Raw genomic sequence first — 27,624 nt, forward strand, 5'->3', positions numbered from 1 at the left:
TATTTCGAGAAAAAAAAAAATTCAAAGAGTTAAAACTTAAAAAACCACTAACATAATTTTGCCTCAAATTTATTAACACAATTGAGAGATAGATCACCATTGGGATGTTATTAACACAAAAAAGAGGGAATGTTTTTAAAAGAAATTATTAACTACCAGTCTACAACAGACTCAAGCACAAAAACATGCTTAGATTAGAGTAACAAGTACAGATAAAATTAGAACGGACAATTAAGTTCCTCGCATATTATAGATCAAATACATCAACTTTTGTTGATCTATATATTTCTTATAAAAATAACAGAAAGAGTATTATTTAGTGGTGTCTTGGATCTGGCCCACTAGGACTAAGACGACTCGGCCTGCGCGGTTTTTCCTTAGACAATGTCGATAACCATGTTCGGAGAACATGCTCAACCCCTAAACCTGAATCTTTTGCAACATTGCTCCTAAGACCATTTTGATTAGTACCTAATGGACGAGACTCTGAGTATGAAATTGATAGCAACACCAACATAAGGATCACACACAACCTCAATTTTGCCATTTCTTGTACAACAATGATTTAAGATAGATACCAAAATTTCTGTACACAATGCAACCTTGAGCATAGGTTTGAAGTCAAAATTGTATGATTTATATATATAGGCTAACAAAATGCATATCTACAATTTCTTATATGACTTTCCAAATATTTAATTTAACAATTTGTGGGGTTCTCATTGTGTACATGCATTGAGAAAAGGTCAGCTATAAAAATCAAATCATGAGCATGTATAATCCTCTTAAGGGCTCTATCATTTGCCGACACAACAATTTCTTTTTTAACATTTCAGGTAAGTTTGAAATCTTTAATTGTATTGATTTCTTTTGTAATAAAATAATTTCAGCTATCTCAAGTTGGAGTTATATAGAGCATGCGCATTTCACTTACAAAGACAACAAAAACTACTAGCTATGCCTATGTATTATTAGGCCACAAGTATACTATAAGATCACTTCTGTCTGTTTGCGCTTTATATAAAGGGTGTACTCTTTCATTCAATGATCTATCTATATATATATAAAGAGAGATGCATGTATTTAGTATTAATTAGAAAGTGAATTAATTTTTTTTAGTCTAACCCTCTCTGGTTCCTAAGGAAATATGAACTCTATTAATCCGAAGTTCAACCAGCCAACTCGATAAAAATAGTCTCAACTCTCAACCAAAATTTAAACTCGAATTTTCCTGAACGATTCATCGTTAATTGAAGTCTATCTGCCACTTGAGTCTGACCACTTTGCCCGAGACCACCCTTATCATTTTAATCTTTACCTCTTTCACGAGCGCTACCAAGAAATTCAGTATTCAATACAAGGACCGGCTAATTCATGGGTCCATTTTCGTTGGGTCACGAGGGGTAGTCAGTGGATGATCCACATTGGGCTTAAGAGCAACGATACATGTGACTTGAGCACCACATTTTTATCCAAAACTTTAAGGTAACTTTCGGTACAAGGAGCCGGTTGAACCATCGGCTTTGATACCTTTGTTGGGTCAAGAGGGACAACCGGGGGATTATCCACATTGGACTCAGAGCAATCATATAAGTGAGTTAGACACGACATATTTACCCAAAACCTTAAGATTATTTATGGGTCATCTCATTTATAAAGTATTTTGCCTTCACTTTTTTAAGCAATAACATAGACTCGACTCAATTGTAATAAGAGCAAAGCTGGAATGACCTACCAAAGAAAGGTAACTATTTGTTTAATTTGTGTGTATATTCATTCTTTTTGTTTGTTACTATTTATCTACCAAGTTAGTATTGTACAGCTAACTCTCTCCCATAAAACAACATGCACAGCGATCCTACATGATGTGTACATCCATTGATATCCCTACTTTGTAATATCTTATAGCATGAGATTTTGAAACCTTTCCATATCGATATAAAAGATTGTCTATATATGTCAACGAGCATATGATTGACTGATTGTTATAGCTCCCATCTAATTTGTCAAAACGCTTTTGTCTAATATTATATCTTATTGCAAACGATACATCATACATTGGGCAATGGTTAATCCAATTAAAATGACGTTTTGTTGATTTTGTGACTATGACCTACTAAGTTACGTTTATTTATATCTCTAGTCTACCTAGGTTTGGTCATTCAAGTTGCAATGCAATTGAATCTACAAATTAATATATCATCACTAAAACCATGCAAAGTTTGGTCATTCAACACTCAAGATCGAATTTACTTATAATAGTTTATGTAGATTTGTTCAATTAACTATATGTGCGTCGTCCTTAACTATGTGCTTCATATCAACTAGTATGTGCAAAGGGTTGATCAATCCTTATTGGTGAAATACTACTGTCTACTACTAATATATGATAAACTGAATTCTGTTTTGTTGATATGATAAACCAAATACCACTAATTAATTATAATAAGATTGTTTAGTCAAAAAATTATAATAAGATTGCAGTTACATTTTGATTCCAAGAAAACAAGGATCCTTAGACAGGTTCGTGAGAAAATAAACATAATTTTTAGGCTCTTATAAAAACAAACTGAACATATATATATATATATATATATATATATATATATATATATATATATATATATATATATATATATCAATATTTTTACACAACCAATTTTTTTAGATATTTTTAAACGGTGACAAAATGAATTTATAAACGAGTCCATAGATGGCATAAAAGTATTAGGGCTCTAGTTGGGAAGACACATAATCTAGCTTACAGTCTATAAGTTCATTTAGCTAAAAGAGATCTGTTTGGTAACAGTTACGTTTTTCATAAAGAGCTTATAACTTATTTGACTATTTATAGCTTATTTTTAAAACGCTATTTCAAGTAGTTTATGAGCTTATAATTTGTCATTTTTTATTCCAGTTTTACTTCTGACATCTTACTTGAAAAAACTTAAATATCAATTAAACATTTTTTTATGTCATTTCATACTTAATTATAAGCTAGTTATATTGCTAATTTTACGAAACACTACAAATTCAATCAGCTGGCTTATTCGATATAAGTTAAAAACTAGTTTATAAGTTATGCGCTAAACTCATCCGTTATAAGCTAGTTTATCAGCTATCAGCTATTTTTTACTAACCAGAACCGAGATGACTCGTATAATTTCAAGATTTTACCAAACACTACAAGTTTTTTAGAATATGTTTCATTGCCAATTCGCATATGAAATTGGCAATTGTTGAAATAATAATTCAAACTCTGAAGCATGTGGCTAAGCGAGCCTGTAGCGAGGAGGAGATCATATTATTTGGCATAGTGAGATAAGCCTGCCTTAGCGAGAATTATAAAAGTTAGTTTTCTGTTATGATAGTTAGAGTCAAAGTTTGTTAGGAAGTTATTAGCTTTGTTTACGGTTGTAAAGTAGTTATGTTATGTTGCTTGGATCACAAGTAACCTTGGTTGTAGTATAAAAGCAATTGTACTCCTCCTTTTGCAAATTAATGAAATTATAACTTTTCCCTCTTATCTCTTATCTCTCAATTCAATCCAATACTTTCTCTAAGGTCTAACAGCAATGTGACTCAAATGTAAAATGCAGGTACCAATCTGACAATCATCGTTAAAATCTTCCATCAACAATGCTCCAATATTTATTGATTCAAAATATTTCTCTTTAATTTCCTTAGTTCAATCAAGACATAACATGTTACCAACCTGAATTTCCATTAGTGTTTAATTGGAACTATGCTGGCAAAGCTAGCCATACTAAATCTTGTTTTGTTTACTATGAATATTTCATCCGACCACACTATTATTAGGGAAAAAAATTCACTTTTAAGGTATATTGAATAACTGATATATAATCAAATATTACAGACCAGATATAAGTGACTGACCTCCAAACTAGATTATACATCCAAGTGGACTAGATATTAGTGGTAAAAAAAAACTTTTATTTATAATTACAACAGGAAGGAGTACTAAAAAAACTCAACTTTCCTTGGCAGAAGCAAACTTGATCAACAAATGTCTTAACATCTTTTGCTAACATCCACCATCAAGTACATTTTCAATAACTAAAAGTCAACATCTTTTTCAATTTATAATTTCATAGATTAAATTGATGATAAAAAAAAACATATTCAATAACTAAACTAACTAATAAAAAACATGTTTAAGTACATTTTTGTAATTCAAATGTATTAAGAGATATAGATTTAAAGTTTTCTTTTTGACAATTTATATATTTGAAGATGAAAATTTCTATAACTCTTTTTTTTAGATAATCATGTTATTGGTGAGAAGTATCACCGATGACTAATCTCCGCTAAAAAATTTAGAGTCAATTCCGAGACTAATTCCTGAGACTGTGCTTAAGGGATCCAAATCTTCAAATCCAGTTACTTGCATTTGAAGCAATGTTAGAATTAATTTGGGAATGGTGGTAGTTGGGTGAAATTATGAAATGTGTGATGCAGCATGCTCCACATCTCTCCCATTTGAAACTCACTACTATCTCTACTTTCTCTCTGAGTTTGGTGGGAGAAAAAGACTCAAAATTCAACACTTGAAAGTTGAAAACACAACACAACACACAGAACAAAAAACAAAACACAAACCATACAATTGAATGAAATGATGAAAAACAAAGAACAAACACTCATATTTCCTTCATACACCCCCTTTTCCGAAGACCACACCCTCCCTCTTTCCCACCTCGACACCGATCGCAACCTCCACCTAACCATCCGCTACCTCCGCGTTTACACCTCCACCACCGCCAACAACCACCACAAAGACCCTTTCCACGTCATCTCTACCTCCCTATCACAAACACTCCCTCACTACTACCCACTCGCCGGCACACTTCGCCACCGTCAAAACTCCGACAACCGTCTCGAACTCTTCTGCACAACCAACCAAAGCATCCCTCTCATCCACACCACAGTAGACATCACTCTCGAATCCATCAACTACCTCGATGATAATCCTTCTTCACATTTCATCGAACAGTTGGTGCCCGATCCAGAACCCGAAGAAGGAATGAAGCATCCATGTATGCTTCAACTAACAATTTTCAAATGCGGTGGATTCACTCTCGGTGCAGCGATTCATCACTCGCTATGCGATGGAATGGGTGGGACTTTGTTTTTTAACTCGGTGGCTGAGTTGGCTCGTGGAATGACTCGGATAACGGTGGAGCCTGTATGGGATAGAGAGAAGTTGTTGGGTCCGAGAGATGTGCCACGTGTGGATTCGCCGTTGGTAAGAGAGTTTTTGAGTTTGGATAAAGATTTTTTGGTGTATAAAGAGGATATTAGTGGTGGTGTGAGTGTGAGTGTGAGAGAGTGTTTTCATGTGAGGGATGAATGTTTAGAAGAGTTTAAGAGATTATTGGTTGATCAATCTGGAGTTAAGTTTACCACTTTTGAAGCTTTAGGTGCTTACATTTGGAGATCCAAGTAAGTTTCATAAGTTTGATGATTTAGTACATGAATGATATATTAGAATTAGGGATTGAATGATATGATTTGTATTATGACCATGGTAATTGCTACCACAGGATAAAGGCTGCAGGAGTGGAGCATAATGAGAAGGTTAAGTTTGCATACTCAATTAATATAAGAAGATTAATAAAGCCATCACTACCAGCTGGATATTGGGGAAATGGCTGTGTTCCAATGTATGTTCAACTAAGTGCCAAAGATTTGATAGAGCAACCAATTTGGAAAACAGCAGAGCTAATAAAAAAGAGTAAAACTAATGTTACTGATGAGTATGTTCGTTCCTTCATTGATTATCAGCATCTGCATTTTGCTGATGGGATCACAGCAGGAAAATGGGTGAGTGGATTCACTGATTGGAGACATTTGGGTCATTCTACTGTGGATTTTGGATGGGGTGGTCCAGTTACTGTTTTGCCACTTGGAAGATACTTGCTTGGGAGTGTTGAACCTTGTTTCTTTTTGCCTTATTCTACAGCTTGTGCTGAGAAAAAAGATGGGTTTAAGGTTTTGGTTAATTTGAGTGAGGTAGCTTTGCCTGCTTTTAGAGAAGACATGCAAATGTTTGCTAGTAGTCAAGAGGTGTTGCCCGGGTCACGCATTTGATTGATTGTATACTTCAAGAATTGAACTTAGAATCAAATGGTTAAGGATTCTAAATATTTAACGTTTGTGTCACACTATGTTGGTATTGATTGTATACTATTAGCCATTGATTTTATGTAATAAATAATGATGAGTTTAGACATTATTATTGCCATGGCAAATGATTTTTCAACGAATCGATTAGAGAGAAATTGTTTGATGCAGATCAGTATCCATTAACGCATAAAAAATGAGCACATCATTGAAATTTCCCTTTTTTGTTGTTCTGCTGTCGAGTTCTCAAAAGTTTGGGAATTTGTTATTCTTTTTCGGTTTGTGTGTTTTGAACTTTTGTGTGTCCTAATGAGTGTCCCCAAAACATTCTTTTAAGCCTATAAAATTTGTGTTGAGTTACTTATGTTAAGAATTTTATAGGATTAATCTAATTAAGAGAATTAAAAATTCAAAACCTCCTGCTCTTAAACTTGTAGCATTTTTTTCTCTATTTTTACTAAAACAAGAATTCTCTCTCGTCTCAAAATAATGCAGTCATAAAGTCAGTACATAGTAGATCATTTGATTGAAATCAAACATAACTAATTTAATACTAACATATTAAAATTTAGTGATTAGTTCGAAAGTTTGAAATTCACTGGCGGTCAGTATTGCCCTCATTCTCTCTTTATTCTAAACACAACTTAATTTTCATTTTTATTTTAAAAATGAACATAACATACTAAAATTCGCTTGAGCATGCAACAACGTTAAAATTTTTAGAAAAAATTTGTCACTCATTTGAGTTTCACAATACTCGAGAGATTAGTCTCTGCAATTATATGCGGAGGATATCCGATTTACGCGCGAAAAATAAAACATAACATACTAAGCGCACCCCCACAATGTTTGTGATCCTATTTCCTAAAAAATAAAACATATTACTAAACACACACCCATATGTTTGTGAACTACACCCATCTATTATCCAGCTTTAAAAAAAAAAAGTGAGAATCTATCTTCTTATCCTCATTGTGGGAGACCAATAGGAAGCAAGCCAGCTGCCATGAGTAGTGAATAAAACACTAAACTTCAGCTTAGCACAAACAAACTGTGTCTCTTTTCCTTTCACCAATGGCTTCAACAACATCACTTGGCACTTCTTCAATTGCATTTCTTCCTTCACGCTACCTTTCTTCTTCTTCTTCTTCTTCTTCCAACCCTTCCATTCACACCCTCTCTCTAACCTCAGGTATACAATTTTTATGTCTTAACTTTTTCATTTGTTTTGTTTTGTTTTGACCATTATGTGATTGTTGGAATCTACATTGAATGGTTGGTTTTGCAGGACAAAGCTGTAGTAGGAAGTTATATGGTGGAATTGGAATTAATGGTACAAAGGGAAGGTCTAGGTTCCCTGTTGTCAATGTTGCCACTGAAGTTAACTCTGTAGAACAACAGGTATGTAGCTAGTTAAGGGATGTTCCATTTTAGCAAATTATAGATTGAAGACAATTTTCAGACTATATTATATGATATTTCTGTTATATTTGTACATTGCACATGTTTCAACTTATCTAAACCATGTTTGGATTTATTTAAGCATATCTACTAGCATAAACATTTCTGTGACTGTGTGGGAGAGCATTTAGAAATAGCTTATGACATGTCCATAAGCTATCTTCAGCTTATGGGCCCGTTTGGATTAGTTTATTTTTGAGCTTATGCAAAACAGCTTATGCAAAGAAATAAAGTTTTATGTTAATTTATAAGTTTCCACTAACGAAAATTGTATTTTTATAAGCTATTTTATCATAAATTACCTTGACAAACTTCTAATAATGCATAAAATTTATTTACACAAGCTGTTTTGCATAAGCTCGAAAATAAGCTAATCCAAACAGACCCTATATCGATAAGTTTTATAGATAACTTATGAAAACAGCTTGACTTTATTTTTTATCTTTTATTATAGAAACGGCTTATACATAAGCATTAAGCACTTATGTGATAAGAGCTTCTTATGCTATAACCTGTTAATGAAGTTGTTTATCCAAATAACAGTGTCCCCTGTCCAAATACTTGATATGTGGATAAACTTTTCTAGAAACACTTCTGTTTTTCAAAAGCCTTTTCATTTAACTTGTTTACAATCTATGAGCTTAGAAAGACTATTCTTTGAGTGGGGAATCATAATCTTATTTTATATGAGAAACACCTATAAGTTAGTTACAAGCTTATTCAAACTGGACCAAAGTATACTTATTCATGCATTTTTCATGTTTTTAGAAGTAAAGGATTAGGGTCTTAGCATTTCGATTATTATTTGTGTGTGTGTTTGATAATATGCCAACTCTGTGAATTTTTGATAATATTTCAGCTGAATACTATTTCTAAAGAAAGCGCGAGGCCGGTGTACCCTTTTGCTGCTATAGTTGGACAGGATGAGATGAAGCTTTGTCTTCTCCTTAACGTCATTGATCCTAAGATTGGAGGTGTAATGATAATGGGGGATAGAGGAACAGGGAAATCCACAACGGTTAGGTCATTGGTCGATTTACTTCCTGAAATCAAGGTTGTTTTTGGTGATCCATATAACTCAGACCCAGAAGATCCAGAAGTGATGGGAATTGAAGTGCGAGACCGAGTAATAAAAGGGGAACAACTTTCCATTGTGTTGACCAAAATTAACATGGTTGATTTGCCATTAGGAGCTACAGAAGATAGGGTTTGTGGTACAATTGACATTGAAAAAGCTCTCACTGAGGGTGTTAAGGCATTTGAGCCTGGACTACTAGCTAAGGCTAATAGAGGAATCTTATATGTTGATGAAGTTAATCTTTTGGATGATCACTTGGTTGATGTGTTGTTGGATTCTGCCGCATCAGGTTGGAACACAGTGGAGAGAGAAGGTATTTCTATCTCACATCCTGCTCGGTTTATCCTAATTGGTTCGGGAAATCCTGAAGAAGGGGAGCTAAGGCCACAATTGTTGGATAGGTTTGGAATGCATGCTCAAGTAGGGACTGTTAGGGATGCTGAGCTGAGAGTGAAGATTGTAGAAGAGAGAGCTAGGTTTGACAAGAATCCAAAGGAATTTAGAGAGACTTACAAAGCCGAGCAGGCGAAGCTAACGGAACAAATTACTGCGGCAAGGAGTTTACTTTCTTCTGTTCAAATTGATCAAGATCTCAAGGTCAAAATCTCAAGGGTGTGTGCAGAGTTGAATGTGGATGGATTGAGAGGAGATATAGTATCAAATAGAGCTGCTAAAGCTTTGGCTGCTTTGAAGGGAAGAGACAAAGTAAGTACAGAGGATATTGCTACCGTCATTCCCAACTGCTTGAGACATCGTCTTAGAAAGGATCCTTTGGAGTCAATAGACTCAGGTTTACTTGTCACCGAGAAATTTTATGAAGTATTCAGCTGAAGATGATGATAGTAATATCAGTTGGTCTGCTGTGGTATTTGTTGAGCATCTACTTGATTGTTTAGAATTTAACCTTTTCTATGGAGGATTTAATTGTCTTTAAACGTGAGTAAAATTCATAAATTTCTTGTATACATGATATTCCAAGCCTTTACTTGAAACAGTATTTCTCTTATATTCATTTATAGCCTGTTCAAAGGTACTTCCTGTATGTGTATGTGTTGTAGTAAGGGGAATTTAGTGATTATATATTATAGGATTTGAAACAAGTTGCATGATTCTTGAACTAAATTAAGACTCCTTGAAATTTTCATATAGAAAATAAACATAAAATAGTGGATCAAGTTTTTCCCTCTTATAACATCACTTTTAGATTTAAGGTATCCACATTAGTATTTGTCATTGCTGCTGATAACCATTATGCATTATAGCATCTGCGACATTTTTATCTACTCTTAATATCACATCAAATGGTTATGAAGTAAAAAGTGATTTCGACATGCGCTTGTTACTTGTTAGTGTTACAAAGTCAAAATCTAGTTGAATTCATCAGAAAGTTCCGACTCAACCAACAAGTTCCTCTTGGCATCAAGATGGTTAAATACCAGAAACATAGGAAAACGGAACACCAAGTATAATCAGCTTTATAAAATGCATTTTATTTAGCTAAATTTAATTGACAAAAAAAATACAGTACAGCTTCATGTGGAAGATTATATGCAAACTTAAAGAGATATAAATAAAATCACAATTGCGAATTATTCCTCTGTAGTAATATCGAGTCATTTTCAGTAATTCCTCCCCATATTTTAGGCCTCTGCTCTAGAAAAGCTGGCGGCCGCTGAAGTATAAGAGTAGCAGCTGATGGCGATTTTCGCAAGTGTACGAAATCGTGCAAGTAATATATTTAAAACGGTAAGACCGAGTGTCGAACTCAAGGATCGCGTTATACTGTTGAATTGTGATTTTTACTCAATTGAACAAAAGGTTTCAGTTTGATTGGTTGCAATAGCAATAATAATAATAACAACGAAAATTACTTTGTATTTGATAATAATAAAAATGTCAGGGATGAGTTTCACTAGACTACTATTTTAATGTAGTGACTTGATTATGACTATTGAAGGTATTTATCAAATTATTACCGAATTCCCTAAAGTATTCGTGCCCTAATTCCTTAGTGACAGAGTCGTTAATTCTAAAATAATTCCTAATTCCTTAGTGAATTTAAGATTAGAATTAAGCATGAATGAACAAGAATTCTAAATTGGTTTCAAGGGTTTGCATCTATTCCTAAATTACAAAGGCAAGAATTTCTTATATCAAAGCATTCATAAATTCAACTCCCGTATCACAATATGAATCATAAATCAATTTAACGATGATCAATCGATAAAAGCATTAAGCACAGATATAAGAAAAATAATTAATAGAATTCTTCAATAATCATAAATCAAATCATAAAATAAGAATAGTCATCTAGGTTTACTCATCCCTAACAATTGAGAAATTAGCTACTCATAATATTAATTAGAGATAAAAAGAGTATTCAGAATTACACATAAAATTACGGTCGAATGACTTGAATCACCAATTCTCTCTGCTGTGCAAGCCGTCGGTGCGTGACTGCGTTTTTGCTCTTTTCTCCGTGCCTGCGTGATCCTTTCTTAGGTTTAGTGCTTCTTTATTTATATGCCTTGCAACAAAGCAAGTCACGTGTATGCCTAGGTGGCATGTGATTAAAAGCTTGATTGCCTCATGCTGATGCGTTGATGATGTCATGTGTTGGAAAATCCAAATCGCACCGCGGCTGGAACTGTGCAGGGACGCGAGAAAAACAGTAGCTTCAAAGCTTATTTCTCCAAGTCTTTGCAATTTTTAGAATGTTTTCCAAGTCTTTTTTTTCTTCTAGGCTTTTTATCTTCGAACTCTTTTATGTGTCAATTTCTTCATAAATTTTTCTCTTTGATCATGCAATACTCTTAAAAATTAACTAAAATACTATAGAATAATAATTAAAAATACTCAAATGACGGAATGTCATCACAACCCCAAACTTGAATTGTTGCTTGTCCTCAAGTAATATGTCTGTCGAAACAAAACTGTCAGTGAATTAACAAATTAATTTGAATGATAAAAATCTCAAAAACCTTTTTTTCTCTTCATCCGGCAATAGAACCACCGGTCTTAACTTCAGTGATCCTGCTCAATCAATGTTTTGGTTTTCAAGACTTCAATCAGCTTCGGTTCAATGATCATTCCACACGATGTTCAAAGTTCAACCTTATCTCTCACTCACTAATTCACTCAATTTGACAGGGTATTCACTCCATCAACATGCAAATGCTATTTTACCATAAGCTTGAAAAAATTCTAAACCGTCAATCAAAGTAAATACATGACACACATTTTTGAGGTCTTAAAGGTTGTAACTTGACTCGGGTGAATGGTGGGATAAATTTGGGAAAAGTAGGCTAAATTGGAGTTAGGTATCAACTACTATTCCTTATTGAAAAATTACCATAACCGGGGCTCAATTCATTGTTGATTAGGTACTTAGAGAACTTATTTTTCATCATTTTTTTTTTGAAGATGCCACTATTTTTCATGCTTAATGGCTCTTTATTCTTTTTTTTTTTTAAGAAACTCAATTATTTTTTTGTGAGTCTCTATTATTCACTTTTTTTTTTTTTTTTTTTTTTAGTTCTCTAGTACCCCTACCCCAAACTTAAGATGTTGCTAATTCCAGAAGCAACCCCAAACTTAAAATGATACCATGACAAGGAAATTTAAAGCTTCTACCTAACTCCAAGGAGGGTAAACAGATAAAAAATTTCAGGTCTAAAAGGCTTATAATTGAGTTAGTCACCGAAAGAAAGGGGATTTTTTTTTTTTGGCTCAAAGTGGTTTAGCAACAGATATATAATAACAGGGTAGCTTGAAAAGGCTCAGGGTACCAAACAAATGTGCCTCTATGTGTGTAAATGTAAAACCAATCAACAGTAGAGAATAGTCGCAAGTTCTAGAAAATATACAAAACATGGATACACTCATAAGATGTGAAAGAAATAGTATACCGTGGAATTTATTTGGCTCAAAGTGCTCACCAGCTGAGGTATCTGAAGGTTGAACTAGTACACCGTGCAAAACTCCATCTTTCCTAGTCATCTCTTTGTCTCTTTAAACATCGCACTTTCATGAGCAGTCACACGTCCTTATTCTTTTATGTGCAAGTCTAAGAGATTTTCATCATGCAAATTCAGGTATTAACACACTAACAATTATGAAAAGACATAAAAACATTAAACTTGAAAATAAACAAAACAACAGAAAGGTGAAACACAAGGGATTGTCAGCAGACAGCAGGTGACATCATTGATAGTCTTCTTTTTTTTCTTTTTTTTTTTTTTTTCTCTTTTCTTTCTTTTTTTTTTTTTTTGAATGAAAAATGAATGGTAAAGCATAATGGATGGGTTGCCTCCCATCAAGCGCGTGTTTAACGTCTCGAGCCTGACGCGCCACTTTGTCATGTGGACTTCAAAGGGATGGATTCAATTGGCCGCTCAGACTCTCCCCCATAATATGGTTTGAGTCTTTGTCCGTTCACCTTGAATGTTCTCGCGGAACCTGGATCTTTAACTTCAATGGCACCATATGGAAATACTTTTGTAACTTTGAATGGACCAGACCATCTTGATTTCAATTTTCCAGGAAACAGCTTCAACCTGGAATTAAAAAGTAGAACTAGCTGCCCTTCTTGAAATTCCCTATTTTGAATCTTTTTATCATGCCAATTTTTTGTTTTTTCTTTATAAATTTTGGCATTCTCATAAGCGTAATTCCGAAATTCATCCAACTCATGGAGTTGAAGAACTCTGGATTCACCCGCTTTATAAAGATCAAAATTTAGGAATTTCGTGGCCCATAATGCTTTGTGTTCTAGTTCCAAAGGTAAGTGACAAGATTTTCCATAAACAATTTGAAAAGGAGACATACCTATAGGTGTTTTGAATGCAGTTCTGTAAGCCCACAATGCATCATCAAGCTTTACTGACCAATCTTTTCTTGAGGCATTCACAGTCTTCTCCAAAATTTGCTTGATTTGCCTGTTAGATACCTCCACCTGTCCACTAGTTTGAGGATGATATGGAGTTGCAATCCGATGATGCACATTGTACTTTCTTAGTAATGCCTCCATCTTTCGATTGAGGAAGTGGGTTCCCTCATCACTAATCAACGCTCTAGGAACTCCAAAGCGTGAGAAAATATTTTTCTTGAGGAATGAAACCACTACTTGAGCATCATTGGTTTGAGTGGCAATTGCTTCTACCCACTTAGAGACATAGTCCACTGCCATTAAAATGTACATCTTTGAGTATGAGGATGGGAAAGGTCCCATAAAATCAATTCCCCACACATCAAAAATTTCTACTTCCAACATAGGATTTTGAGGCAACTCGTTTCTTTTTGAAATATTTCCTGTGCGTTGGCAGCGGTCACATCTCTTAACATAGGTAAAAGCATCCTTAAATAATGTAGGCCAAAACAAACCAGATTGAAGGACCTTTGCAGCAGTCCTATCTCCACTAAAATGACCGCCATAGCTTGAGTCGTGACAATGCCACAACACTTTCTCTTGCTCATCTTCCGGAACACACCGTCTTAACAATCCATCTACCCCCCTTTTATATAAAAACGGCTCATCCCACACATAGAATTTGCAATCATGGAGGAATTTCTTGCGTTGTTGGGAGGTAAAATCAGAGGGAATTGTACTTCCCACCATGTAGTTTGCGAAGTCTGCAAACCACGGTGCAACTGTCACAGCTAAAATATGTTCATCTGCAAAGAGGTCCTGAATTGGCCTCTTCTCTTCCGTCTCTTCCACTGTTTCCAATCGTGAGAGGTGGTCTGCCACAGTATTCTCTGACCCCTTCTTATCTCGGATCTCTAGATCAAATTCCTGTAACAAAAGTATCCACCTTAAAAGTCTCGGCTTCGATTCCTGCTTAGCAAACAAATACCTCAACGCAGCATGATCAGTGTAAACAATAACTTTAGATCCTAATAAATAAGATCTAAATTTATCAAAAGCATAAACAATAGCCAAAAGTTCTTTTTCAGTAGTGGCATAGTTAAGTTGTGCTGGATTCAAGACATGACTAGCATAATAAATTACATGCAACAACTTATTTTTCCTTTGCCCAAGCACTGCCCCAACAGCTATGTCACTTGCATCACACATAATTTCAAAAGGTAGTGACCAATCAGGTGCAGTGACAATAGGGGCAGTGACCAACCTGTGCTTCAAAATATTAAAAGCATTTAAACAATCATCATTGAATTGGAAAGGTGTGTCTTTCACAAGTAAATTAGTAAGAGGTTTTGCTATTTTGGAAAAATCTTTAATAAACCTCCTATAAAAACCCGCATGACCTAAAAAGCTTCTAATACCTTTTTCATTAGTAGGAGGGGGAAGTTTTTCAATTACTTCAATTTTTGCTTGGTCAACCTCTATCCCCTTGTAAGAGATTCGGTGACCCAAAACAATTCCCTCTCTCACCATGAAATGACATTTCTCCCAATTTAGAACCAAATTAGATTTTTGACACCTTTCCAATACAAGAGATAAATTAATTAGACAATTATCAAAAGAAGAGCCAAAAACAGAAAAATCATCCATAAATACCTCGATTTGTTTTTCAATCATATCGGAGAATATCGACATCATGCACCTTTGAAAAGTTGCGGGTGCATTGCACAAACCGAATGGCATCCTCCTGTAAGCATATATCCCATAGGGGCAGGTAAAGGCGGTCTTCTCTTGATCCTCCGGTGCTACAGCAATTTGATTATAACCGGAGTACCCATCTAGGAAACAATAGTAATCATGACCTGCCAACCTCTCTAGCATCTGATCAATGAAAGGTAATGGAAAGTGGTCTTTCCTTGTTGCAGTGTTCAGCCTCCTGTAATCAATGCAAACTCTCCATCCAGTGACTGTACGAGTTGGGATTAACTCATTCTTTTCATTCATCACCACCGTAGTCCCGCCCTTTTTTGGAACAACTTGGACAGGACTAACCCACGAACTGTCGGAAATAGGATAAATAAGACCTGCTTCAAGTAGCTTAACCACCTCTTTTCTAACTACCTCTTTCATGGCTGGATTGAGTCTCCGCTGTGGTTGTATCACTGGTTTATGATTGTCTTCCATCAAAATCTTATGCATGCAGAAAGTAGGGCTTATGCCCTTCAAGTCTTCAATGGACCACCCAATGGCACCTTTGTACTGTCTGAGGATTCTCAACAATTTTTCTTCTTCCAAAGAACTTAAATTTGCACTTATAATAGCCGGATATTCATCCCTCTCACCAAGGAACACATACTTCAAATGCGAGGGTAATTGCTTAAGTTCAACTACCGGTGCTTTCTTTGATTCTTCCATAACAACTTCTTCTTTGGGATGTAACTCCTCCCACCTAGTAGGGGTGCGACGGTTGTAGGATGGAAGAGCCTCCAACATAGTTAGAACTTCACATTCTCTAGGGTCTTTATTTTCTTGAACAATTTCTGGTGGCAAACTCAAAACTCTTTCAAGGGGTAGACTTGGAACTTGATGTTTTATTTGTTCCCCAATTATTGAGTTCAGAATATTAACCCTATAGCACTCCTCTTTTTCTTCTGGATGTTTCATTGCTTCAAGGACATTTAACTTGACAACTTCATCATACACTTTCAAAGTTAAAGTACCATCTTCTAAATCAATTAAACATCTTCCCGTCCTTAAAAATGGTCTTCCAAGGATCAACGGGATGTCATCATCTTCCGGCATCTCAAGAACAACAAAATCCACCGGAAATATTAATTTGTCCACTTTCATTAGAACATCTTCAACAATACCGTATGGGTGTTTTATTGAATGGTCAGCAAACTCCAATGTCATCCTGGTATTATTAATCTTCCCAATACCCAACTTCTTGTAAATGGACAGCGGCATCAAACTTACACTAGCTCCAAGATCAATTAAAGCTTTCTTGAAAGTTCTATCCCCAATGGTACAAGGAATAGTGACACTTCCAGGATCTTTGAGTTTTTGTGGAATCTTCCGCTGTAAAATTGCACTACACTGCTCTGTGAGTCTCACCTTCTCATCACCAATAGTTCTCTTTCTTGAGATGATATCTTTCATAAACTTTGCATAAGTAGGCATTTGCTCAAGAGCTTCGGCAAAAGGAATGTTGATTTGAAGCTTTTTGAACACCTCTAGAAACTTACCGAAATTCTTCTCATCTTTTTCTTTTTTAAGCCTTTGAGGGAAAGGTAACTTGATCTCTGGTTTCGGAAGGCTCTCTTTCTTTTGCACAATTGGTTCTTCTTTCTTTTCAAGCACTTCAACATCATCTTCTTTTTCAGTACTTCGAACTTCCAACTCTACCTCAACAAGTGTAGGCGATGACTCACTCCCACCCTTTTGTAAATTGGGTGATCGTGATTCATTCACTTTTTGACTTCTTGTAACAACAGCATTCACACTACCATGGTCTCTTGGATTAATAACAGTATTGCTTGGAAGACTTCCAGGAGCTCGTTGTGAGAGTTGTTGAGCAATTTGACCAACCTGAATTTCAAGATTTTTTATTGAAGCTGTTGTATTCTTTTGTGCAGCTCTTGTCTCTTGAGTGAAAGAGTTCATGTTTGTGGCCATTGCTTCAATAGCTAACTCCCAATCTGCCTTCTTTTGTGGAACAGACGATTGATTTGATGTGCCTCCTTGGTAACCCCCTTGTTGTTGACTTTGAGGGCCACCTTGTTGGTTCTTCCATGAGAAGTTTGGATGATTCCTCCAGCCTGGATTGAATGTGTTTGAGTAAGGATTATTCTGTTGGCGATTTGTTTGGTTGCTGAGAAAATTCACCGCTTCTACTTGTGTTGCATCCATAGGTACATCGCAATGCATAGTGAAATGAGGGCCTGCACACCAGTCACATCTCACAGTGTTCATCTGGTTAACTGAAGCAACTAGAGGTTGACTTAAATTAAGAGCTGCCATTCTCTTTGTTACTTCAGCTGACACTGCCTCTTGAATCTGCTTGTTGGTGAGTATATTCTGAGCATTTCTGTGTTCAACTTGATTCAGGTCTATGAGTCCACCTCTTGTACCACCAGTTCTGTCATACATCTCCATTTGTTCATTTAGTGCGACAGCTTCAATGACTTTTATGATTTGAGTAGCGGTTTTGAAATTTATGGAACCACCAGAAGCTGTGTCTAAAACTTGTCTAGTAGCAAGGAGTAGACCATTGCAGAAAATTTGCATTTGAACAGTACCATCATAATTGTGCTCTGGACATGCGGCTAGTAACTTCTTATACCTCTTGTAAGCTTCTCCAAGTGATTCTCCATCTTTTTGTTGGAAGTTGGAAATGTCTTGTCGCCTTCTCACAAACAAAGCTGTAGGAAAAAACTGCTCCAAGAACTTGTCTTCCATTTCATTCCAAGTTGTTATGCTACCAGCTGGTAAGGAGTCGAACCATTCTTTGGCATCATCAGTTAGTGAGAATGGAAATAGTCTCAACCGTTTGGCTTCTTCAGAATTACCATCCACCTTTGTTGTCTCACAAATCACAAAGAAATTCTTCAGGTGCTTATTGGCATCTTCATTGTACTTTCCTGCAAACTGTTTCTCCTTCAGCTCACGCAGCAATCCTGGATTGATTTCAAACTTGTTTACCGTCACAGGCTGATTAGTAATGGTCAATCTGTTTCGGTTTCTGTCACGGGCACCATAGTCTCCGAGAAGTCTCTCCACTGGTGGTGGTGGCGGATTTTCATCTGCCATCTCGTTAACTTCCTCGTGTACCTGTTCGTCTATGTCAAAGTTTACTTCACTACTTTCCTCCTTCTCTTTGAGTTTCCTCAATCGAGCTTCTTTTCGATTTGCTCGAGCGGTCTTTTCGATTTCTGCGTCAAAGAGAAGTTCAGCTGAGGCCTGGCCTCGCATACAAGATTAGACAAATAGTGAGTAATAGAGTATTGAATAATAATTAAAATAAAATAAAAGCAAAAATTTTGTTGCAGAGCAAAAAATTTCAATTAAGCAAAAATAAAAATTCAACAATGATTTGGCAATCCCCGGCAACGGCGCCAAAAACTTGATGGCGATTTTCGCAAGTGTACGAAATCGTGCAAGTAATATATTTAAAACGGTAAGACCGAGTGTCGAACTCAAGGATCGCGTTATACTGTTGAATTGTGATTTTTACTCAATTGAACAAAAGGTTTCAGTTTGATTGGTTGCAATAGCAATAATAATAATAACAACGAAAATTACTTTGTATTTGATAATAATAAAAATGTCAGGGATGAGTTTCACTAGACTACTATTTTAATGTAGTGACTTGATTATGACTATTGAAGGTATTTATCAAATTATTACCGAATTCCCTAAAGTATTCGTGCCCTAATTCCTTAGTGACAGAGTCGTTAATTCTAAAATAATTCCTAATTCCTTAGTGAATTTAAGATTAGAATTAAGCATGAATGAACAAGAATTCTAAATTGGTTTCAAGGGTTTGCATCTATTCCTAAATTACAAAGGCAAGAATTTCTTATATCAAAGCATTCATAAATTCAACTCCCGTATCACAATATGAATCATAAATCAATTTAACGATGATCAATCGATAAAAGCATTAAGCACAGATATAAGAAAAATAATTAATAGAATTCTTCAATAATCATAAATCAAATCATAAAATAAGAATAGTCATCTAGGTTTACTCATCCCTAACAATTGAGAAATTAGCTACTCATAATATTAATTAGAGATAAAAAGAGTATTCAGAATTACACATAAAATTACGGTCGAATGACTTGAATCACCAATTCTCTCTGCTGTGCAAGCCGTCGGTGCGTGACTGCGTTTTTGCTCTTTTCTCCGTGCCTGCGTGATCCTTTCTTAGGTTTAGTGCTTCTTTATTTATATGCCTTGCAACAAAGCAAGTCACGTGTATGCCTAGGTGGCATGTGATTAAAAGCTTGATTGCCTCATGCTGATGCGTTGATGATGTCATGTGTTGGAAAATCCAAATCGCACCGCGGCTGGAACTGTGCAGGGACGCGAGAAAAACAGTAGCTTCAAAGCTTATTTCTCCAAGTCTTTGCAATTTTTAGAATGTTTTCCAAGTCTTTTTTTTCTTCTAGGCTTTTTATCTTCGAACTCTTTTATGTGTCAATTTCTTCATAAATTTTTCTCTTTGATCATGCAATACTCTTAAAAATTAACTAAAATACTATAGAATAATAATTAAAAATACTCAAATGACGGAATGTCATCAGCAGCCCTAATTAAAATTGCAGCCGTTATAGCCCATATCACGTACTTTTTGTTCTCTACTTCATAATCAAAATAATGTATAAGATGTTTCTCTCCCATCCATTCTCTTTGCTCAGCTCTTCTATTATCATTCTGCATTCAAACCATGATGTAAGAAATTAAGTTCATTTGCATTTGGTCATGTTAAAATAAATTAGAATACAAAATTTTAAGTGAGAACTGGAACTAGAGTATAAAAACCTTGAGGAACATCTCCAAGGGAACATCAAATACAGCTTCAACTTCAGCTGAATCTAAAACCGGTGAAAATGCATCCTTGTTTGACAGTATTCCAACCACTGGTATTATTGTGATGCCGTACTGCAATTAAAATAACTTTGTAAGGGAACACTGGAATTTTCTCGGTGTTTGATAATTCATTCAATACTAAATATGACTCGGAGGGATGTTAGTACGATAACACTGGTATACTCTAGAATAGTTGATCTGAACATAATCTACCATGTTTTCTGGTATTATAAATAAAAATTGATCGGAAGGATGAATAACTGATCAAAGAATCTTGGCTTTAAAGTAAGCAGATTAATAATTAATTCCCATTTCCAAAACTAGTCATGCCTCCTTACCCATCAAGGTTGGTTGGTACTCAGAGGCAAGAAGTGTTTGAATCAACAAGCGAATTTGTCGGAGTAAATTAAGATTCTGAAACAATCTGTGAATCCTACAGAAGATCCAATTAAACTAGATCTAGCAGTTCAGTGCAGTGATACTGCTAAAAGTGGACAAGATCTAAGAACCAGATCCATGCAATTTCATGATCATTCATGCAAGTTCCAGTGCACTTCAGAATAAAACCACCAGCAGAACAACCGAATATAATGGATATATCACACATTATATTTTTTAGGTGGCAATACATTGTCCAACTCTAACCCATTAAGGAAGAAGAAGATAAGGCGTCGGAGAATATGGGGAGCACATAACGCAACAAATGAACTAATAATCAAGATCACCAATAGATTTTTATACCACATCTTTATCTAAAACCTTAAAACATTGAATAGTCTCCCACGTTGATATACTAATACTTGCACATCACTAGCACCCAGTGGCGGATCCACCAACCGGCCAAGTGCCCAGGCTCTAGTCAATATTTTTGGTATTTTAGGTGTTAGTTTAAGGCAAAACTGAGATTTTTTTGTTCAAAACTGAGATTTTGCACAGGCTTTATAAATTTTCTGGCTCCGCCATTGCTAACACCGCCATTAGCATTTACCACCCAAGATCTCATACTACTTTCTGGAAAATCCAAGAGCAAAAATGGACTAATGATCACTGATCAGATCACAAAAAACCCAATTCCCAATCCACGCACACATGTATATATATCAGGTGGTGTCATTATAGTTCTTCAATGTATCAAAATTATAAATACATCTCCAAGTTTGTCTTTTTCTAGTCAATTTAGTACTCAAATATGTTTTATTTTATGTTTGTGTATCTTCTATTTGTTAGTTTGGCCCGTAAAACTACTGTCCAGGATATGTTGTTTACTCAAGAAAAAATCTTGGACTAGGCAGTGAATTAAAATAAGTTGAACACTCCCGTACATTGCTGAGACAGATAATTCTAACATGTCCACAAATTAATAAATACTATTTGTAAATCTATCAGAATTATCTACTATTTAATAGATTAGGGGTAAATAACAAAAAGTACTACCTTAGAATGAAAGGGTTCAAGAAGAGTGATGACGGTAACAAGAGAAGGGTCTAATCCAATCTCTTCTTTAGCTTCTCTCAAAGCAGTTTGAACATCATCAGCATCACTTTCATCTCTTTTGCCACCTGGCAAAGCAACCTCACCTGCAACAAAAAGACACAAAACCCATTTGAGTTATCACAAAAAAAGAGGGTAAAAATGGAAATGAATTAACCACCAAACTAACCCGCATGTGTTGAGAGAGAAGAAGCACGCTGAGTCAAAATTACTCGCAAATTCCCATCTTGGCCTTCGAATAAACAAATCAAAACCGCAGCTTTCTTGTTGGGTTTGGAATTTGAAACTTGTTCGAGTGGATTGGTGATGGAGATGGAATTGGAAGATGGTTGAAAGTGATGAAGTAGAGTTTGCAACCTTTGTGAACCTCCTCGTACCTCGTTGTTTGAAGAAGCCATTGTTAATTCTACTCTGTCATTGTAGATTATAGTTTCTTCTTTCATTAATGTAACAAGATTGTTTTTTTAAACAGGTATGGGTGAATCCACCATAATAAGTGGTGGAATGGAACACGGAACTTGGAAACACAGAGATCACAATGAAGATACAGAAAAGAAAATAAACCCTGTTCTGTTCTGTTTGAGAAAAAGTAGTATATATAGGAATTTTCTTTCTTTAATTGCAATTTTGTTCTCTACTTTTACTATTTTGCAGATTTAATCATTCTTCATAGACTCTGTTCGGCAAAAAAAGCAGTTGGCTGATAAACAAGTTGATAGCCGATAGCTTATAGCTTATGGCTGATGGTTGATGGCTTATAGCTGATGATGAGCTAATTGAAGTGTTTGGTAAAATTAGCGGTTTAACTAGCGGATAAATATAAAAGGACATAGAAGGATAATATTAATTCATAATAAAATTTATATTAAATTAATATTTAACATACTTAGAATTTAAAAAATAAATTTATAATAAAATATATTTTTTATATTATTAAACTATTTTTTTTGTTGGAATTTTATTTTCTAAAGTCATGGTTTTTTTAAAAACTAACATTAAAATATTAAATGTTTACTATTGTTTTTTGGTACAAAACAATTGATTAGAAAAAAATAATAATAAGAAGTGTATTAGTTAAAAAAAAAAAATAAGTGTATGTATATATTATTATAATTAAAATACTGAGCAACGTTACCGTAAAATAAAAAACTCAATTATTCACTTATAAATTGTTATAAGGGTACTAATTAATAATCATGATTTAGTTAAAAAAAATGGGATAACGTAGAACATACAATTTTATTTTAAATCATAATAATTAAAAAAAGGGTAAAATTGAATTATAAATAAACTAATAAGGGTAAAAATGGAAGAAAAAATGATAAGCTAGAAGCTAAAGCTAGCTTATGGAAAATAAGCTAAAAGTCAGTAAAATAAGCTATAAGCTCTTTCTGAAAAAAATGTTACCAAACAGGTCTTTTAGTTTATAAGCCATAAGACAAAAGTTATAAGTTAGCTTCTTTGGCTTGCCAAACAGACCCATAGTATTTTTTTTAACTAAAAAATTGATAATATGACTTCTTTTTTTTGAAACAATAATATGACATGTTGTAAAAAACTAAAATATTGATAATATCAATATGACATGTTTTAAATGATATAGTGATGATAGAGAAATATTAACATCAGTGTAAGAAAATTCTCTTAAATATTTCATTTAAAATATGTCATATAACTATATTTTAAATCAAATATTTGATGAACGGACAAAAATTGTCAAGTTTTTAAACAAGGGAGGGGGGGTCAATTTCATTAAAGTGTAAAAATAAAGGGGTTAAAATTGCAATTAAACCTTTCTTTAATAATTGATCAAATGTTTTTATATGTTCAAGGTATCCCTAGCGGGAAGCTAAAGACTATTATCAAGAGGTGTAAAGAATCATTTAATGGAGAGACCTCTCTCAACTAGTGTTCTTCTATACGCACTGACGAGTGTTGAAACTCATTATCACATGCTTAAGCGACAATTAAATCGTGAATTTGTTCTATAAATGATTACTCTCTCTTTAATTAATATAGTTTGTAAGAGACTAAATTGCCATATTTTCATATATTTTAATTTTAAGATTAGACGGTTCAGATCTTAAAGAGAAATATAAACATTATCACATCTTAGGTATTTTGTATTACAACATATAAAGTACAAAAATAAGATATCGTTCTATCTACAATTTAATTTGTTTCTTTGAATATACAAGATTGACAAAAGGTGAATAAAAATAACAGAATCAATCAACAAATCACACTCATATACACAAATAAGAAGCAATCCGATGAATAAATAAAGTGCCATCTTATGTTGACTTTATATGGCCTCTAACCAATTGCAACACAATTTGACATTCCTCAACTCAAATTATACAAAAGGCTTGATACTTTAAAAAAAAAATGAGTTTTTCATCTTAGGAACCATTGTTGATGTCTCACTTCACTCCTTCAACCACAGTTTTCTCTTTCTCTGTGGTTGGATAAGACAATCTCCTAGCTTTGGTACTTCCTTTAGGAGTAGTCCCTTTTGCATTCGAGGGAGAAGGTGTAACTGAAACCGAAGTTTTCGATGTTGATGTGTTTTTATCCTTTTGAACCTTGAATGACAGCTTATTTTGAACTTTTTTCGGGCTAATGTTAGCGACGCGGCTTTCCCATGGACGAGCGGCGATCCAGCGTTCCTTCCAGCTCCAACCCCAGTTAGCTTTGCCAAGCTCGTAACTACCTAGTGCTTGGCTCTGACTAGAGTTTGCCCTCCACTATATTTCATAAAAATATGCATTTTATTTTCAGTTGGATCAGGCGAAACGAGATAACAATTAGGTATATTGCTATGACTGACTTACCTGATGAGAAAAGGCATAAGCCATGGCTCTTTCTCGCTTCACTGCTGCTTCTCCTCTTTGATGTATTCTCCCAAGTGTCTCCTCCATGGTTTCAGGACCACCAGACCATTCAACCTGTAATTTATTGTATGTAGCATTCAGAACAAGATCAACAGAACTGAATTCAAAGGAACTAACTAACACATATAGCAAAATAATTTGATCCAGCGCTTTAAAAACGGGATCGGTCATTGAAAACAGTCAATGCTAAAGATTACCTCAAAATCATGGAGCTTTCCCTCAAGTTTTAGTTGAGACTCTTGTTTCTTCCGCCTGATCTTGTCTTCTGTCACCATACAGATTCGACGAGCTCTAATTTCACCCTGTATCTTGCTCCATGAATGAAGGTATGTTATAGTTGTACTGGCTTGCTTTTGAACAGAGTAACCTTCTGTTAAAATCTTCAGTTTTGTGAAACCTTTCAATCGCCGTAGAGTTTTTCTTGCCTGGATGGTTTAAAAGTCAGCAATGTGAAATAAAAAGCGGCAGAAGATACTAACACATATTTGTACCATCCTAAATAACACAAACCTACATTTACATCTGTTGGCTATATTCATAAATGACATGCATATTAAGACAATAATCAGGAGTGAACATATAAAAATTGTAATTTTACGCAATGTGAAAGCTGGCATAGCAGCAGTCTGGATCATGGTTATTAAGGATGTAGTCAATGAATAGTGAGATAAGAGTTAGCGTGTACATTAACAACCCATCTCAGCACAATTTTGCTTCAACATACCTTATAAGCCCGGAATGCAGTCTGGATCCTTGTTGCAGCAATAGTTTCGACTAACACAAGATTTCCATTTTGAATACCATTTTCTACACCATTAGACTTCAATGCACTTAGCTTCTCTGGAGCTAAGGTACCCTGTCCCAAGGTGTGGCCAAAAATGGAGTTAGAGACATTCGGGTTACAATCATACAATGGCTGCTAAGCAAAAGAAATTCTAATACTTGATAATAAATAGTATTGCAGTAGCCTAGATGAAAAACAAAGTAATTAAGTGTTTATATAATGAGAAACAATTAATGTGCCTTCTACCAGTCTTGTTTTAAAAATATGTTTATCGGTTTAGAGGCATGTTTTAGTTAGAAATCTTGAATTACAACATAGAAGTCTTCTAAACTCACCTTGCATTTCAATTTATAGCAACAATGTACTATGTTTTTGACAAAATGTTGGTCATTCATTTCAATTCTGGACAACGACTAAGTCTGGTCTAGAGAAAACTTCACTACAGTTTTATCCTTTATAGGATATGAAAGTAGAATCATAATTATAATAAGGTGTAGCAGTAATTCAGTGTGGTCAATCGTGAATTGCTGAAAATAGCGGTTTGTTCCAATTCTGCTACGATACAGCGCTATAGCACCTCAGAAACCAGTATTTGACAACACTTAACATTAAATAGCTTATTGCTGAACAATAGCAATTTGTTCAAATTTCGCTACACTATAGCTACTATTTGATAACACTCAACTCAACGATTATGTAGCACGGACAGTGGACACGACACGGACACTGACACATAACCACCAATAATAATTTGGGAAAATTACATAATTCAATGTAATAACAAGTGCCAGACACGACACGGGGACACGCTTAATCCAAGGAGTGTCTGTGTTTCATAGCTGAACGGTATACAATATGCTTCTGGACTAAAAATGATAGGAAGAGGACTGTACCTTTGATTTCTTTGATGTGCGATCTTTTGATTTCCTTAACTTAATTATCGCTTTAAACCAAAAACCAGAACCCATTCTTGATGTGAAGCAACTTCTTTCAGATTAATTATCCCTAGGAATATATTTAACAATATAAAAATAAAAATAATTAGCATAGCGGATCACCTCATCAATACAGCTATAGTAAGTATTGTAATTCATTTTAATCCTTAATCATTCATAAGCTATATAGTCGGTATTGTTATTGTAATATCACTAATATGCAACCTATGAAATGTTTTGTTACAAACATATTAAAGCTGAATCACATTAAGATCACAAAAACATAAAGCTATTGGAGTAGATCAAAGTTTGTAACACTAAAAACAACAAATAAATTGCACATATTAAAACTAATCATAGCTATTAATATAGAGTACTTAACAATCACACGACACTATCTCTTCCACCAAAAACTCATACCATGATTTACACAAACAGAACACTAAAAACATGGATCAAGAACAAACAACACAATACAACTGCAGAATAAACAAAAAAAAATGTTGAATTAGCAAGTACTAGCAAATAAACCAAGATACTAAAAAACTATATCAATGAAATTCTGACACCAACCCAAAATCAAGAAGCAAATGGGGTTACTCAGAATCACACAAAAAGAAAGAAAAATGCAATCTTGGGGTTTGATAACTACATACCAGAGAAGGTCCAAAGGAGGGTCTTTTTTCCTTGAAAAATGAGAAGAAGCAAAAGGGATGGTGAGAAAATGATATGAATGAAGAAGTAAAGAAGAAGAAAAGAAGAAGAGAGGGTGAAATAGTCAGCAAAAGAATAAAAGGTGGGTAGGGAATGTGGATTGCCATGGCCCAGTACCAGCTTTATTTCTTTCATATATTAATGTAGAAGTTGGGAAAAAAAAGACAAATATAAACAATCTAATCAGGGAGTTAAAGTGGTTAATGAGTTATTCCTAAACAAGATTCATGTGTTACGGTGCTGGGATTAGACTTAGGGCTTAGAGCCCGAAACTTCATTTATGGTCGTCCTTTCAATTTCAATTGATTTAACTTTCTTAGTTGTACAAAGAACTACGCTTTTAGATAAGCTAAAGCAAGAAGTTTCATCGTCACATTTGTCCTTTAAACAATTTTTTGTTAACTTTTAATTACTTTGCAGCTGTACCTTGAATTATCAGATCTCATTTTTCTAAAAATCAGAGTGACAACACAAAAAACAAACAAATATAAATAAGTGTTAGATAAATTAGAGGTCGATCACGAGGTAAGTAAAATCTCATTAAAATATGATAAATATAAATAAGTCCTAGAATATAAAATGTGAAATAAAAAGAAAATTTTATGGTCAAAAAATAAAATGTGTGAAAAGCAAGCACGACCGACAAATAATGGAATAGATGGGGT

General features: G+C 34.6%; 5 protein-coding genes across 6 annotated transcripts; 2 read left to right on the plus strand and 3 right to left on the minus strand.

Moving 5' to 3' along the window:
* The first annotated feature begins 4,388 nt into the window (after positions 1–4,388).
* On the plus strand, positions 4,389–6,253 carry LOC123897580 (spermidine sinapoyl-CoA acyltransferase). The gene is made up of 2 exons (XM_045948280.1): positions 4,389–5,463; positions 5,565–6,253. The coding sequence occupies exons 1-2, from the start codon at positions 4,637–4,639 to the stop codon at positions 6,109–6,111; spliced, it is 1,374 nt and encodes a 457-aa protein (XP_045804236.1). The 5' UTR covers positions 4,389–4,636; the 3' UTR covers positions 6,112–6,253.
* An 853-nt stretch (positions 6,254–7,106) lies between these two features.
* Positions 7,107–9,725, plus strand: LOC123897581 (magnesium-chelatase subunit ChlI, chloroplastic). Its single transcript, XM_045948281.1, has 3 exons — positions 7,107–7,336; positions 7,433–7,545; positions 8,465–9,725. Exons 1-3 carry the CDS (start codon positions 7,219–7,221, stop codon positions 9,512–9,514), a joined length of 1,281 nt encoding a protein of 426 aa, XP_045804237.1. The 5' UTR covers positions 7,107–7,218; the 3' UTR covers positions 9,515–9,725.
* Positions 9,726–10,149: 424 nt separating this feature from the next.
* On the minus strand, positions 10,150–22,224 carry LOC123897583 (nudix hydrolase 11-like). The gene is made up of 5 exons (XM_045948284.1): positions 21,802–22,224; positions 21,576–21,718; positions 20,094–20,213; positions 19,860–19,985; positions 10,150–10,376 (listed from the first exon to the last, which is right to left on the minus strand). The coding sequence occupies exons 1-5, from the start codon at positions 22,073–22,075 to the stop codon at positions 10,260–10,262; spliced, it is 780 nt and encodes a 259-aa protein (XP_045804240.1). The 5' UTR covers positions 22,076–22,224; the 3' UTR covers positions 10,150–10,259.
* LOC123897572 lies at positions 10,929–19,845 on the minus strand. Its single transcript, XM_045948269.1, has one exon. The coding sequence runs from the start codon at positions 18,516–18,518 to the stop codon at positions 13,041–13,043; it is 5,478 nt and encodes a 1,825-aa protein (XP_045804225.1). The 5' UTR covers positions 18,519–19,845; the 3' UTR covers positions 10,929–13,040.
* Positions 22,225–23,713: 1,489 nt separating the features above from the next.
* Positions 23,714–27,099, minus strand: LOC123897582 (protein IQ-DOMAIN 9). Of its 2 annotated transcripts, none has more exons than XM_045948282.1 (6): positions 26,902–27,099; positions 26,204–26,315; positions 25,251–25,382; positions 24,724–24,951; positions 24,467–24,580; positions 23,714–24,379 (listed from the first exon to the last, which is right to left on the minus strand). In XM_045948282.1, exons 2-6 carry the CDS (start codon positions 26,276–26,278, stop codon positions 24,056–24,058), a joined length of 873 nt encoding a protein of 290 aa, XP_045804238.1. In that variant the 5' UTR covers positions 26,279–26,315; positions 26,902–27,099; the 3' UTR covers positions 23,714–24,055. The 2 variants fall into 2 exon arrangements, with proteins under 2 accessions (XP_045804238.1, XP_045804239.1); XM_045948283.1 differs by having other exon boundaries at positions 26,819–26,902.
* Between the last annotated feature and the right edge of the window lie 525 nt (positions 27,100–27,624).

Source organism: Trifolium pratense, linkage group LG7, assembly GCF_020283565.1.
Source record: "Trifolium pratense cultivar HEN17-A07 linkage group LG7, ARS_RC_1.1, whole genome shotgun sequence".
In the NCBI taxonomy this organism is placed as follows: domain Eukaryota; kingdom Viridiplantae; phylum Streptophyta; class Magnoliopsida; order Fabales; family Fabaceae; genus Trifolium; species Trifolium pratense.

What these genes read in the sequence shown, in the direction of transcription:
- LOC123897580 (XM_045948280.1), top strand. Translation starts at nt 4,637, where the DNA reads ATGATGAAAAACAAAGAACAAACACTCATATTTCCTTCATACACCCCC. An exon ending in GCTTACATTTGGAGATCCAA is followed by an intron (nt 5,464 to 5,564) that starts GTAAGTTTCATA and finishes TTGCTACCACAG; the next exon opens with GATAAAGGCTGCAGGAGTGG.
- LOC123897581 (XM_045948281.1), top strand. Translation starts at nt 7,219, where the DNA reads ATGGCTTCAACAACATCACTTGGCACTTCTTCAATTGCATTTCTTCCT. An exon ending in CACCCTCTCTCTAACCTCAG is followed by an intron (nt 7,337 to 7,432) that starts GTATACAATTTT and finishes TTGGTTTTGCAG; the next exon opens with GACAAAGCTGTAGTAGGAAG. An exon ending in TTAACTCTGTAGAACAACAG is followed by an intron (nt 7,546 to 8,464) that starts GTATGTAGCTAG and finishes ATAATATTTCAG; the next exon opens with CTGAATACTATTTCTAAAGA.
- LOC123897572 (XM_045948269.1), bottom strand. Translation starts at nt 18,518, where the DNA reads ATGCGAGGCCAGGCCTCAGCTGAACTTCTCTTTGACGCAGAAATCGAA.
- LOC123897583 (XM_045948284.1), bottom strand. Translation starts at nt 22,075, where the DNA reads ATGAAAGAAGAAACTATAATCTACAATGACAGAGTAGAATTAACAATG. An exon ending in TTGAACCCTTTCATTCTAAG is followed by an intron (nt 20,214 to 21,575) that starts GTAGTACTTTTT and finishes TTTTAATTGCAG; the next exon opens with TACGGCATCACAATAATACC. An exon ending in CGGCTGCAATTTTAATTAGG is followed by an intron (nt 10,377 to 19,859) that starts GCTGCTGATGAC and finishes AAATCGCCATCA; the next exon opens with GCTGCTACTCTTATACTTCA.
- LOC123897582 (XM_045948282.1), bottom strand. Translation starts at nt 26,278, where the DNA reads ATGGGTTCTGGTTTTTGGTTTAAAGCGATAATTAAGTTAAGGAAATCA. An exon ending in GAAAGCTCCATGATTTTGAG is followed by an intron (nt 24,581 to 24,723) that starts GTAATCTTTAGC and finishes AATAAATTACAG; the next exon opens with GTTGAATGGTCTGGTGGTCC. An exon ending in CTTATGCCTTTTCTCATCAG is followed by an intron (nt 24,380 to 24,466) that starts GTAAGTCAGTCA and finishes TATGAAATATAG; the next exon opens with TGGAGGGCAAACTCTAGTCA.